This window comes from Magallana gigas, chromosome 10, assembly GCF_963853765.1.
Source record: "Magallana gigas chromosome 10, xbMagGiga1.1, whole genome shotgun sequence".
Lineage (NCBI taxonomy): Eukaryota > Metazoa > Mollusca > Bivalvia > Ostreida > Ostreidae > Magallana > Magallana gigas.
The window spans coordinates 24,906,724-24,919,395 of NC_088862.1; the positions used below are offsets into that span (position 1 = coordinate 24,906,724).

The 12,672-nt window shown below is 33.6% G+C and overlaps 1 protein-coding gene and 1 long non-coding RNA gene across 4 annotated transcripts; one reads left to right on the top strand and one right to left on the bottom strand.

Annotated features, from left to right (window-relative positions):
• The first annotated feature begins 380 nt into the window (after positions 1-380).
• Positions 381-3,433, top strand: LOC105330526 (uncharacterized). 3 transcript variants are annotated; one of them, XR_004599204.2, is made up of 8 exons: positions 381-643; positions 745-842; positions 944-1,068; positions 1,956-2,110; positions 2,242-2,354; positions 2,497-2,636; positions 2,787-3,002; positions 3,106-3,433. It is a non-coding gene; the product is annotated as an uncharacterized lncRNA (long non-coding RNA). The 3 variants fall into 3 exon arrangements; XR_010710211.1 differs by lacking the exons at positions 381-643; positions 745-842; positions 944-1,068 and adding an exon at positions 1,384-1,459; XR_010710210.1 differs by lacking the exons at positions 381-643; positions 745-842; positions 944-1,068 and adding an exon at positions 1,559-1,678.
• Positions 3,434-3,682: 249 nt separating this feature from the next.
• LOC105330527 (uncharacterized) lies at positions 3,683-6,907 on the bottom strand. The gene is made up of 5 exons (XM_066073516.1): positions 6,710-6,907; positions 5,875-6,015; positions 5,249-5,399; positions 4,899-5,002; positions 3,683-4,578 (listed from the first exon to the last, which is right to left on the bottom strand). The coding sequence occupies exons 3-5, from the start codon at positions 5,282-5,284 to the stop codon at positions 3,834-3,836; spliced, it is 885 nt and encodes a 294-aa protein (XP_065929588.1). The 5' UTR covers positions 5,285-5,399; positions 5,875-6,015; positions 6,710-6,907; the 3' UTR covers positions 3,683-3,833.
• Between the last annotated feature and the right edge of the window lie 5,765 nt (positions 6,908-12,672).

A 12,672-nucleotide genomic window follows, 5' to 3' on the forward strand; every position in this document is an offset into this window, starting at 1 on the left:
CAACAACCATCTAAAGGGCCCTACCCCTAATATTTAAAAGAAACTGTTGGTATTTTGTGGAAACTACTTTTGAGAGCTTTTGATGTATGTTTTAGAACAAATATAAAAGAAAAATTTTATAGAGTATATTCTTCTCCTTAAAAAATATTAAAGCCGGATAGACATCACAAGCAAAATGTTTTCAATTTCAAAATGTTTTGGTGCTTTAGATTCATATTCCAACCAATGCCTATAAAAACTTGCAACATGCCTACATTAACAGAAAGAAGTTTAATCAGTTGTATTTTGGTATTTTGGTATGTTACAATGCTTATAAAAAATTGTTCAGCTACAAGAATATTTAAGGTGGAAAACGCCGTTGTCTTCAATGCATACACAATAGGGCAGGAAAGCGGAAACGCGTCATAACACGAGATTTAACGAGAATTCAGCCGTTGGAGATAAACAAATACACGTGGTTTTGTAAATGGCTTTTTCGATTCTATATTGGCTGAACTATGTGTCCGGCACAAAAAAACTTCAACAAAAATCAGAGCTGGCGGTCAAAGCAGATCATGTTTTGAAGTTTTGTTTTGACCCCGAACTAAATCACGTCCAGGGAAGAGTCCAGGCGAGTATGAGAAATCGGAGTTACCATGTCAATGTAAGTTCACGACTTAATTCCTGAATCATTCCCACTCTAATAAAATCAGTAGAAATATTGTAGTAAGATTTTGTCTGAAAGTATTTAATTAATCAATGTAGATCACGCTGGGAGAAAATAACACAGTTGTTGACGGTATATGTGACTGTGTGAACGGCCAAGACAAGTGCCATCACAAGGCGTCTATTCTTTTATATGGGTATAGTGTTTTTAATTAAAGAAAATATATATGCACACCTTGTCTAGTTCATCTTTTCAGTTGAATAATATATGTAATGATCTTGATTGTATTTTACTTAGATATAAGAATGTTAGCAAAACAGACGTGAGAGCTTCTTGGATTCAGCATCCAAAGCGAGCTCCACCAAAACAGACACTACAATGGAGGAACTATTTCCACCCTCACCAAATATAGCCAATTACAGGTATGTATCAAGTCATGTTAAATTTAAAATAAATGAATTAGCAGGAATTATTAGTTTTCACAAAACGTGTTTCACATGGCATTACATGCAGTTGTATATCATAATACATGTACAATGTACATGTATACTGTGTACAGTACATGTAGCCATTGATAAATCTGATTATTGTATCCTCAAATCCTCAAATGTCCAGCCGTAAATAATATCTTTATTACAGATAATAACTAGTCATAAAAATTATTTTTTCTTATCTTATCCTAGATTAAACTTTGTGTTCAGGAGATATATTATTCTAAATAATCATATTCTGTTAGGGCAACAACAAGACCTGTAGATGAGACAGATGTAGCCTTCCTGTGCAATAAGCTTAATGCTCTTGGTCAATTTTCAGGTTAAAAGTTATGCTTAAAATTGAGGGTTTTTTTTTTTTTTTTTTTGAGTGATTTTCTTCAAATTTTATTAATGTTTGTGTTGGTAAAATATTTGAATGAATGTGCCTGACGCACACAGTGCAGGATTTTCAGCTCCAAGACTGTGACATTAGTGTTACGAGGAATTTTTATGTGCTGCTTAAAACTCATGAAAATATTGGCTTTTAGTGCAGCTTTGGGTACATATTCAAATACTAGCATTTTCTTATTGTTGTTATTTTAAGAAAAAAACGTTTTACTTAAAAGTTTCTTTGTTCTGAAGTTAGTTTTCTTTTTCTTTTTCAGATTTTCATGCACTAATACATATATAGAAACAAAATTAGATATATGAAAACATACTACTTGTAGTAACGTACATGTACATCTGGCATGTTTTGGCAATATCTTTCCTAGCATAGTAAAGTGTAGTAATGTTGTATCTAATTATTATAATTTATTTGATTTTACACATTTTAGCTATGCTATGGATTGTATCTAAAGAGCCTCCATCTCCAACACTGGATGTTCCAACTGTTGAAGATTTGCTGCTTGGGGAAGGCTACACAGGAGCTACAGACAAGATAAAGTGGCTGAAGACAAATCTTGCAATCTCCAAAGAGAAAATAGAGCAGGTTGATTTTACTTTGTTTATGACATAACGTGAGGTTTCGAAGTTGATTTGATCAAAATATTAATACATATATAATGTGTATATTTATATCTTATTAAGTCGAAAAGTTAATAAAATTATAATCAATTTTAGGTTGCACAGATGACCACAGGACAGAGGAATAACCACCTCTGGGCATTGGTTGGAAAAAACCGTTTGACTGCATCCAACTTTGGAAAAGTGCTAGCTGTCATCAGACGAAACAGGTTAAAAATTATGTATTAAATATTTTTTTCTCTCAGCACACTCAAATGTTTAATGTTGATCATCCCGTGTATTGATGTGTATGTAATACATATGACTTTTTACTTTAGTAAATTTTGTACATGTAATGAATCATTTTTTCAGGTTCCCACCCTCATTGTTTAAACAATTTCTTGCCTCGTATGACCTATCTATAAAAGATGCTATTGTATGGGGAGTTAGCAATGAGTCAGTTGCCAAAGCAAAGTATTGCTCTTATGGAGATGCAGTTGATGAAGACACAGGTAATATGCTACACCAGTATCATTTTCATATGATGATTATGTTGAGGTAATTTTTATACAAGTACTGCATAAATCACTAAATACACTAGCTGTTGGTATACATGTACTTTCAATAAAATAAAGCACTGTGTTTAACTTTTTTACACTTAGGTGTATGGTTGCATGAGAATGGTGTTTTAGGCGCAAGTCCTGATGGCCTCATTCGGCGGGCAGCAACCCACAACTATAACCATCAAGCAGCAGAGATGACTGATGTGCTAGAGGCAATGCAAGTGAGGCCTGAAATTTTGGAAGTGAAGTGCCCCTTCACTGCTAGAAATATGACAATCCCTGAAGCCATTAACTCAATCAAAGAGTTTTGTTTAGGTATTTGTATTTTTATATTACCTGCATTTGATTTCATTTAAAAAAAAACAATGTAAAAATGTTGAAATTTTGATAATAAGATATATATTTTTTGAATTGCTAGAGTACCAGGTTCATGATGGCAGACAGATGTACAAGCTTAAAGAAGATCATATCTACTACGACCAAGTATAGGGGCAGCTATACATCCTAAACAAATCAGCCTGTGATTTTTTGTGTGGACAACTCGAGACATTGCCATTGTTAGAGTTCTCCAGGACGGCTTGTGGGGCCAGAACATTGAGAAACTTACCAACTTCTATTTTGCTCATTTGATCTCTGTTATTCAAAAATGACTGTCACAATGTCTGGGTTCCTACCTTAAAACTGATAAATAAGCTTGTATCAGTTCAGCCAACCTTTTTCTTAAAATAAACAGACCTGGTACTCCTGACTTGACCCAATCAGTGTGGGTTTTTTTCAATGATAGTGTTATTTATTTTAGAAGATAAAAAAACAAAGGTTTGTATTGTAAAGTTAAATCAACAAATGACAAAGAGAAAAAAATGTTGCTGTTACATTTCTAAATTTAATAAATTTTAAAATTAGTTGACAAAAAAGGTAAAAAAAACAATCTATTATGGTTTGAATCAGACTTATTAAATAAAGAAAATCCATTAAGATTGATGGGGGTATTTATAAACATTTAATGACATATAAATTCACTGATCAAAACTGTAATTATTTGCAATTTCTGCAATCATGGGATTTTGAAAGTGTACAAGCATAGCACATACTTGAAAAATCTTAGTACTAATGTGGCGGAATTGCTGAGGAATGTGTGACAGAATTTCAAAGTTTTTTTATCCGCTCATTCACTCTCTCAACATGGATTCTTGACCGCGCTATCTTCCTGCAGACTTGGACTTCTGCTGGGGTGTACTGGCCTTTATCTTTAAGGAAGGGAGGGATGTTCGGACGAATACCCTGAGGGAGAATAGAATGGATCGTAAACCCTTTGTCTGCCAAAATCATGCCTCCTGGGGATAACTTGGCAAGCATGTTGCTATGCTTTACTATAGCAACATCTGAGGTGCTGCCAGGATATAGTTTGCTTGCGTACACAACGGCTCCATTAGGAGCAACACCAGTAACAGACTTCACAGTATGTCTATTTTTGTAGGAACTGTAGGTCTGTGACTGGGCTGTCATGTCTTGACCGGGAACATCCTGTGTAACCTCAGTGGCGTCAATCACAAGGCGACAACAGTTAAAATCTCCAAAACTTGCTGGCATTGAAGCCTTGCACTTAAGAAGGGAAGGAATGTTATTTTCCATCATACCTTCAAAAAAAACTTCATGCAGAGCAAAGACATGGGTAATGATGATATTATGAATGGTTGCTTTGCTGGTACAAAAGCGTTCTGCAAGGTCAAGGAAGGGACAGTTCAGCTTAAGTTTCATTAATGTCATGAAAAGTTGGTCCGTCCTTGAAAATGCACTTGGAGTCCAACCATCCACGTATACCAAAGGAAATCGCTGTAAGGTTGAGTCGATGATCCTAAACATCTGAGGTTTCAATGAGGTGTACATCAACATCTACAAATTTATAATAGGTCAACTTGATAATTGAAGCTGTTAAATGTTCTTGTAGAGAGTAAATTTAACTGTAGATTTAAAATCTATAATGTATTTTGGTACAAACATGATCAAAGAAATTTTAAATTCGCAAGAATTTTATTATCAAATCAGTCATTTACTTTGGATTAGACATTCAGTTTTAATTTAGCAAAAAAAAAAAAGGTTGAATTTGGCTTGACCAATGATTGACATATTCCAATTGCAATAGGTCTTCCAAAGTAAATCAAGTAATCTAAATATTGTCTTTAAAAATATGTAATTTATTTGATGTCTAATATCTTCTGCTCATTGTCGATGACATTTGCAACTGTTAAAGGGTGCTTCTGTGACTGTAGAGTTGCTATTTCTGTCTGCAAATATGCTATCTGCTTCTCCAGTTCCTACAATACAAACCATAATTGATGAATAAAATGATGACTACATGCTTCATTTTTTTAAAAATTTTGTTATACAATGTACCATTCATTATTTTGCTAGCACTGAATTTAAAATCCAATCTGCTTCTAAAGAATTTGGAATGGATGTACATGTGCCAATCCAATATCAATCAATATTAATTAATATAAATGTATATTGTTAGATACATGAAGAAAAAAATTCCTTCTGATACATTTGATTTTTATCACCTTGATTTCTAATGCTAGGGATGAATAAGACTGCATGTAATTATGCTCCTCATCAGCAACCTCATTTTCAACCACAGGCTCTGTGTCTGTAAGTATACTTTCATTTGTCTCGGGTTCTGCAGATTCACCAATCTCAGCTTGCCTGCACTGTCTAGAATACATAAAAATAGGATTAAACTTTAACAGTTAACAATTTCTTAAAAACAATATCTTCTAATCTACACAATAGTTTTGTCATTTAGTATTTTTTCTATCAGTTTTGAATGCACATTACATAAAAAAATATTGAAGAATACATTTTCACATTTTGACAAACAGCATTTAAATAAATGTACACCCTTGCATATATGTATGGCAACTTGGTATGTGTAATATCAAATGTACCAGCTCCCATTGTAACTTACTATGCTTAATTAACAGTAAAATATTTATATATTTCATCCATTATTTGTTATAATCATATTGTTTTAATACATATGACCCCCAAGGGCCATTGATTGGTGAATATCAAAAGAGTAACTGTTTTTGTTAAACTCTTCAAACATTTAGCAGTATACTGAACAGTAGTATACTGAACAGTGAGCACTGTGGAAATGTTCCATATTTCACATAAATACATTAGTTACCGTGAAATTTTATTTGGATTTGGAAAGTCAAAATAAGTGCCCTGGTTCCAAGGAAACAATGTAGGACCATTTTCCTTCCTGCCGTCTTTAAAGTGACAGCTACAAATTCTGTCTGAAGAGTTGACTCTTCTGTCTTTCCTCCTATGCATAAAATGGTTATTAGAATTAAACAAACAGTACAATTTTACTAACATGCAATTGCATATACTTCAAATCAATGATTACATTATTTATCAAATCTGTTAATCAGGTTTACTTGCACAAATGTTATAGATACTGTCATACAACTAAGTAAATAACAGCCTTTGGGATTTACAAACATGATAAGCTTTATGTATTTTATGTATGGCTTTTTTTTAAACTATGATCTATTGATAAAACTGTGTGTATTGTGAACTCCTGATCAACTAAATACAACAAAGTAGTTATAACATTACAAAATTAATACATTACAAAAATTTCACAAAAGTGGCATATAAACACCAACGAGGATAGAATATTATTTTCATAATATTTGTATATAATGATAAAGTTTTTATGCAAGTGCTATGTATATGTGTATGGATTGTATGAGAGAAAATTCGAGCTAGAGCTGTAAGCGTTTTACGTGTACCTTAAACATGTCAAAGGAATTTTATCAAATCAGCTGTATTATTTTTCTTTAAGACAAGTTTACTGTGTAATGCTATTTTACATAAATTTATGTTAAACCCATCTTACCCCCGTAAAATTAAAGTAGCATCAACCCATGGCTCGGTGTACAGTACGGTGTAGTTAATAGTTACAACATATAGCGAAATGCGAAATACCTGTTTACTATCAACATTTTACCAACCTGCACAGCTTTTCCCAATGTTTAAGATGAGTCTGGGGAAATCTGAAAAAAACTGCAGGCTTCCCTCAGTCCCTGGTGATTACAACCAGCAACAAAACAAAGCATACCGTAGGCTTTAACCTCAGCTGAACCACGTGGAGGTTTTGTTTATCTCCAGCGCGTAAATCGGAAATGACGTCAGAGCGAGACTTTCCTGCCCTATATCCGCCATTTTTGTGACGTCATAAAAAGTTACCATTGCTAACAGAGCTCTAAATCGTCTGCAAAAATGTCTACCTATGGTAAATTTTATCAGCAAACATTGGTATTGTTGGCATACCAATGGTAAAAAAAATTGACCAGTGGTTATTTTTGTCTGCCAACACAGGGCGAAAAACCATCTTTAAGCAAGTCCTTAAAGGTGGCTTAAAGGTGACTTAAAGGAGCTTAAAGGCTATACAACCTTTAAGCCGCCTTTAAGTCACCTTTAAGCAAGTGCGTATAGGTCCTTAATGTCCAAACTTCTTTAAGCTACCTTTAAGCCACCTTTAAGCCACCTATAAGCATCTTTAAGTGGCATTTACGCTCTCTTTACACTGCCTTTACACTGTCATTAAGTGGCCTTTAAGTCAATATTGATCAAGCTGAACAATAAAAACATATATTAAATGCAAAAGCTCTTTTATAGAGATGGGAGGGGGTCATTCGAGTGATAATATAATTTCCAAGGAAGGGGGGGGGGGGGGGTCCAGGTGGTTTTAATCGTCGCTCCATTAAACACAGATCGCTATCATCAGCACCGCTCCGATGGACACAGATTGCCGTTATAAAATTCTTTATAATTTTTTGGGGGTTTCAAAATTATTGTAGGGGTGAGCGCAGTCTCTGTATCTTAATATGTGCATAAAACTAATTAAAGTATGTTTGTTTCCTATTATAAATTAATCGGTGAAAAAACTCTCTCTCTCTCTCTCTCTCTCTCTCTCTCTCTCTCTCTCTCTCTCTCTCTCTCTCTCTCTCTCTCTCTCTCTCTCTCTCTCTCTCTCTCTCTCTCTCTCTCTCTCTGTTCATCTGGTTATTAAACAAAATAAAGATAATGAACCAAAAGTGCATGATTTAATTTGTTAATCGGTTTAAGGTTTGTATTTTTTTTTTCAATTTTCATTATTTCTAACTCTAGATCTGCTAGATACATGTTAAAGATGAAAAGACTCTCAACTGCCTTTGTTATATCGGGCAGGATATCACTGCTTTGTTTGTCTAGACATAGTTTTGTTCGTTTGTGTATATCTAATTAGAGTCTATTATTTGTCCAACTTAAGAAAACCCCTGGAACTAACACAGAATATACAAGATATACACAACAGTTGTGTCGTGTGCCCAGGTGCATGTTTGTGAATATCTAATTAAAGTCTATTGTTTGTCCAACTTAAGAAAACCCCTGGAACTAACACAGAATATACAAGATATACACAACAGATGTGTCGTGTGCCCAGGTGCACGTCAGGGTTTCTAAAGGCGTTGAATCTTAGTATGTACGAGTATACGATAAGTCTAGTGAATAAAAGTTAATTTACATTTGTAATTCATTTTCAAAGTATTATTTCCTAGCTCTGGGTTTCAAATATGTTACGTCTACAAATTAACGATACATGTATGTAAGAGTAAAATCTTGAGGCTAATTAATTAATGTACCGGTGATCATAAATAGGGGTTGATTATTTAAATATATGTATAAGGGTAAATATGTCAAATATACCCGCCTGGCACATCATACAATTGTATGTACAAGTCATTTGCAATTGCCACATGCAGTAAATACGTCACCGGTAATTGGTAATTTTGTTTGTTATAGAATTGATAGTTTAAAAATCATGTACATACAATTACATGTAAATATTTAAACATATTAGAACGGCGCCGCGATCATGAAAACCGGGAAATTGCGGGAAATTGAACAAATACCCTAATAGTATCAATGCATTTAATAAAAGAAATGATTTCATTTTCTTTCTTACATTTTTATAGCTATAAATTAGATGAATTACGTATATCTGCTCTGTTTAAATTTATTAACTAAGAAAGCCTACTATAGTGAACCTAACGGTTTCCATTTAGGTATAATATATTTTTGTTCACTGAAGACCAAGTTCCGTATTTCATTCTAAATACATGCATGCATGTAATTTATAAATTAGATATAATTGATTGTTACAAACTGAATGGTTTGTCAAAATCTTTTAAAGTAAACACATTCAATACAGTGATTCAATATCCACTGATATATAGGATATTAAAACGCTTATAAATATGTAAGTTGCCGTGGCCCAGAGGATTTGTGGTGATGCTTGTAAACTAAGGGTCCCGGGTTCAATTCTCACCGTGGCCTTTTTTTTTTTTTTTTTGTGTTTTTTTTTCATTTTTCTCTCTAGAACAAAAACCGTTTTAATACCTTTTCTTTCATAAAGTGAATACATTTTGTTGGAAATTTAGCACAATATTGAATTAAATTTTTTTTAATGGCTTAAAGGTGGCTTAAAGGTAGCTTAAAGGTGGCTTAAAGGTGGCTTAAAGAAGTTTGGACATTAAGGACCTATAAGTTGTCCTTAAAGGTGGCTTAAAGGTGGCTTAAAGATAGTCTTTAAGCTGCCTTTAAGCCATCTTTACGCTTTCTTTAAGCCACCTTTAAGCAATACATATAGCTTAAAGGTAGCTTAAAGGTGGCTTAAAGATAGTCTTTAAGCTGCCTTTAAGCCATCTTTACGCTTTCTTTAAGCCACCTTTAAGCAATACATATAGCTTAAAGGTAGCTTAAAGGTGGCTTAAAGATCGTCTTTAAGCTACCTTTAAACACCTTTAAGCTATCTTTAAGGAGGACTTAAAGATGGTCATTCATCCTGTGCAACGGCAAGACTCTGAACGCACCCATTGTCATAATCATGTAGAATTTTGAGCCTTTTTTCTGATGCGGACCTTAATTATTACTACTTAGATATTTCGATAAAGATTATTATTATTATTATTATTATTATTATTATTATTATTATTATTATTATTATTAAAAATGATTTGTTAGGGGGGTCGTCTAGAAAGTTTTCAAACTTTACTATTTACATGCATCTATTAAAGTTTCAGAATTAATTGAGGAATGTATAAAATACCGTAAACAAATTATATTCATGATAAAAATTAAATTATGAATCTACAACGATGTCACAGATCGAAAAGGCAATATAATAGGTGTAGGTAGAATGTGTAGCTTGTTTATATTTCTGATAATATTTATCGGGATCAATTTTGTTTGTTGATTTGTTTTCCTTTTTACCAGGGGGATAAAGAAAATTTTGTTGTTACATCGTAAAGTTACATATATATAATAAAATGTCCAGAGGTGGGATGACTCATCCACACACCTTGAATAATTGGCGATATTAAAAGAGGAGATAGTGCCTCATTAGATGAACCAATGGTCTAGACGATTAAATTTAAACACGTGATAGAAACGATAAACCAACAAGAAAAAATAGGACAGTCGCCATTTTGTCGTAAAGAGGTTTAATCGGTGGTTTTGTCTCAGGAAGTGGTGTGAAAGAAATGAAACGTAAAAAATGTGTTTATTTATCACAAAAATCGACCTTTGTATTAGTAAATGACAAAATTTAAGTCGAAAAAGGTGATCTAGAGGTCTAAAAGTCAAAATGCAGATCATGAATCAGCTTAGGTACACTTTATAAGATTTTTTTACGTTTTGTTACAGTACCATGTATTTCAGCTTATTATATATAAATCAATAAGTTGAATTAATATTTTGTTATTTAGCAACATCTGGCTATTTTTTTTTTAATTTGCAGAATTCTATTAAAATAACCATAAAGGTGTCTGACAATGGACCCCCGCCGCACCGCCCAGGATGTGTTACGCTGTGATCTCTGTGAGACACCGGTTCCCCCTATGTACTGCGATATTTGCCACACACATCTGTGTAAAGAATGTGTGGGGGAACATCTCTCTGACTTTTCCAAAGAACACAGAATGGTACCATTTGAAAAGCGGGGATCTTCAAGTAAATGTCCAAACCATTCTTCAAAAATATGTGAACTTTTCTGTGAGCAATGCGACATTCCTATTTGTGTGCAGTGTGTTTCTTCCACAAAACATCACAGTCATACATTTGTTGACATTGGAAAAGTTGTTGAAAAACAGAAGTCAGTTTTACAGAGAGATTTACAAGAATTAAAATATTCACTTTATCCTAGTTATAAAGAGATGAAATGCAACATCCTATATCAGAAAGGTAGGTTGATTGAAAACTCCGAAATAGTTACTACAGATATCAACAAACATGGCGAAGACTTGCACCAACAAATTGTGAAATAATCAAGAAACTAAGTTCTGACCTTTATGAAATGGACCGCAGACACCTGGCTTTATTAAATAATCGTGAAGATGAAATTAAACAAATGATTTCCGAAATAACATTGACAATTGCGCACCTGGAAGAAATAATGAATTCAGATAATGTTGTCCTGGTTTCTGCATACAAATCCAAAAATGTTGAATTCAGAAGAAAGCCTTCAAAGCTAACAATTACCTTACCAAAATTTATACCTCATAAGATTAACAAAGAACATGTTTACCAACAGTTTGGTTCTCTGACATCGTCATCAATTGGATCAGAAAAGCATGGTTACAAAATGGATGTTCCAGGTGTTGAGTCTTCTCCATCAAACAACGACCTTTTACATGAGCCATGGGTTATCACACAAATTAAAACTGAGAATGCATATACATGTAATTTGTCCTGTCTGACGGATGAAGATATCTGGGTGCGTGGTAACAGAAACATTTTGAAACTATACAACCTCCAGAGGGGAATAATGAAATCAATCCAAACCAAGTCAGAGAATTGGCCACAAGACATAGCAGTTACAAAGATTGGGAATCTAGTTTATACTGATTACAATGATGGCACTGTTAACATAGTGAAGAATACACATATACAGACAGTGATCAGACTACGGGGGTGGAAACCCTTTGGTGTTTGTAGTACCTCCTCTGGTGACCTCATGGTTGTGATGGACAGTTATGATCTTAAACAAACAAAAGTTGTGCGTTACTATGGCTTCACAGAAAAACAAATTATTCAGTATGATGACAATAGACAACCTCTTTTTTCATCAGGTGGAAGTTCTAAATACATCACACAAAACAGAAACTTAGATGTATGTGTGTCGGACTGGAAAGCCCGTGAAGTAGTTGTGGTCAACAAGGCCGGGAAACTCCGGTTTAAATACACTGGGCATCCCTCTGCAAACAAGCCATCATTTAGTCCATATGGCATTACTACAGATAGCCGAAGTCGGATCCTGATAGCCGATTTTAACAATCACCGTATCCACATCCTGGATAAGGACGGACAATTCATCCGCTACATTGATAATTGTCATTTAGATAGTCCATTTGGTTTATCTATGGACAGCAAAGATTACCTCCTTGTGGCTGAAAGTAAAACATGTAAAGTAAAGAAAATTCAATATTGCAAGTAAACAAAGTGTTTATAATTTTCCAGTGCCAGTTAAATGACTCTGTGTTAGTAGACATAGAAAATGTACATCACTGAATATGTTTATTCTTAGAATATGTCAGCATGTAGCAGTGCTAACTGTGATATAAACTTTTAGTAAGGACCATAACCAGATTATTTGTTTAATCAATTGAGGTTATCTAGCCATGTCTTTTATACGTTTGTTGTTTTCAATGAATTTATCGATAGATATGAAATAAGATACATATGTACATATATAATAAGCGTCAAAGATGTCAGTAAATATTTTTGTTTTACTGAATTATCTTTATATAATTTGCACCATTTTTAATGAAATGTCTTGAATACAAATAAACTACCGTATAGTTTATTTTAAGAATCACCTTTTTACCACACCTGATTGGCTAGTCTTACTCTTATACGTAAACAAATGTTACAG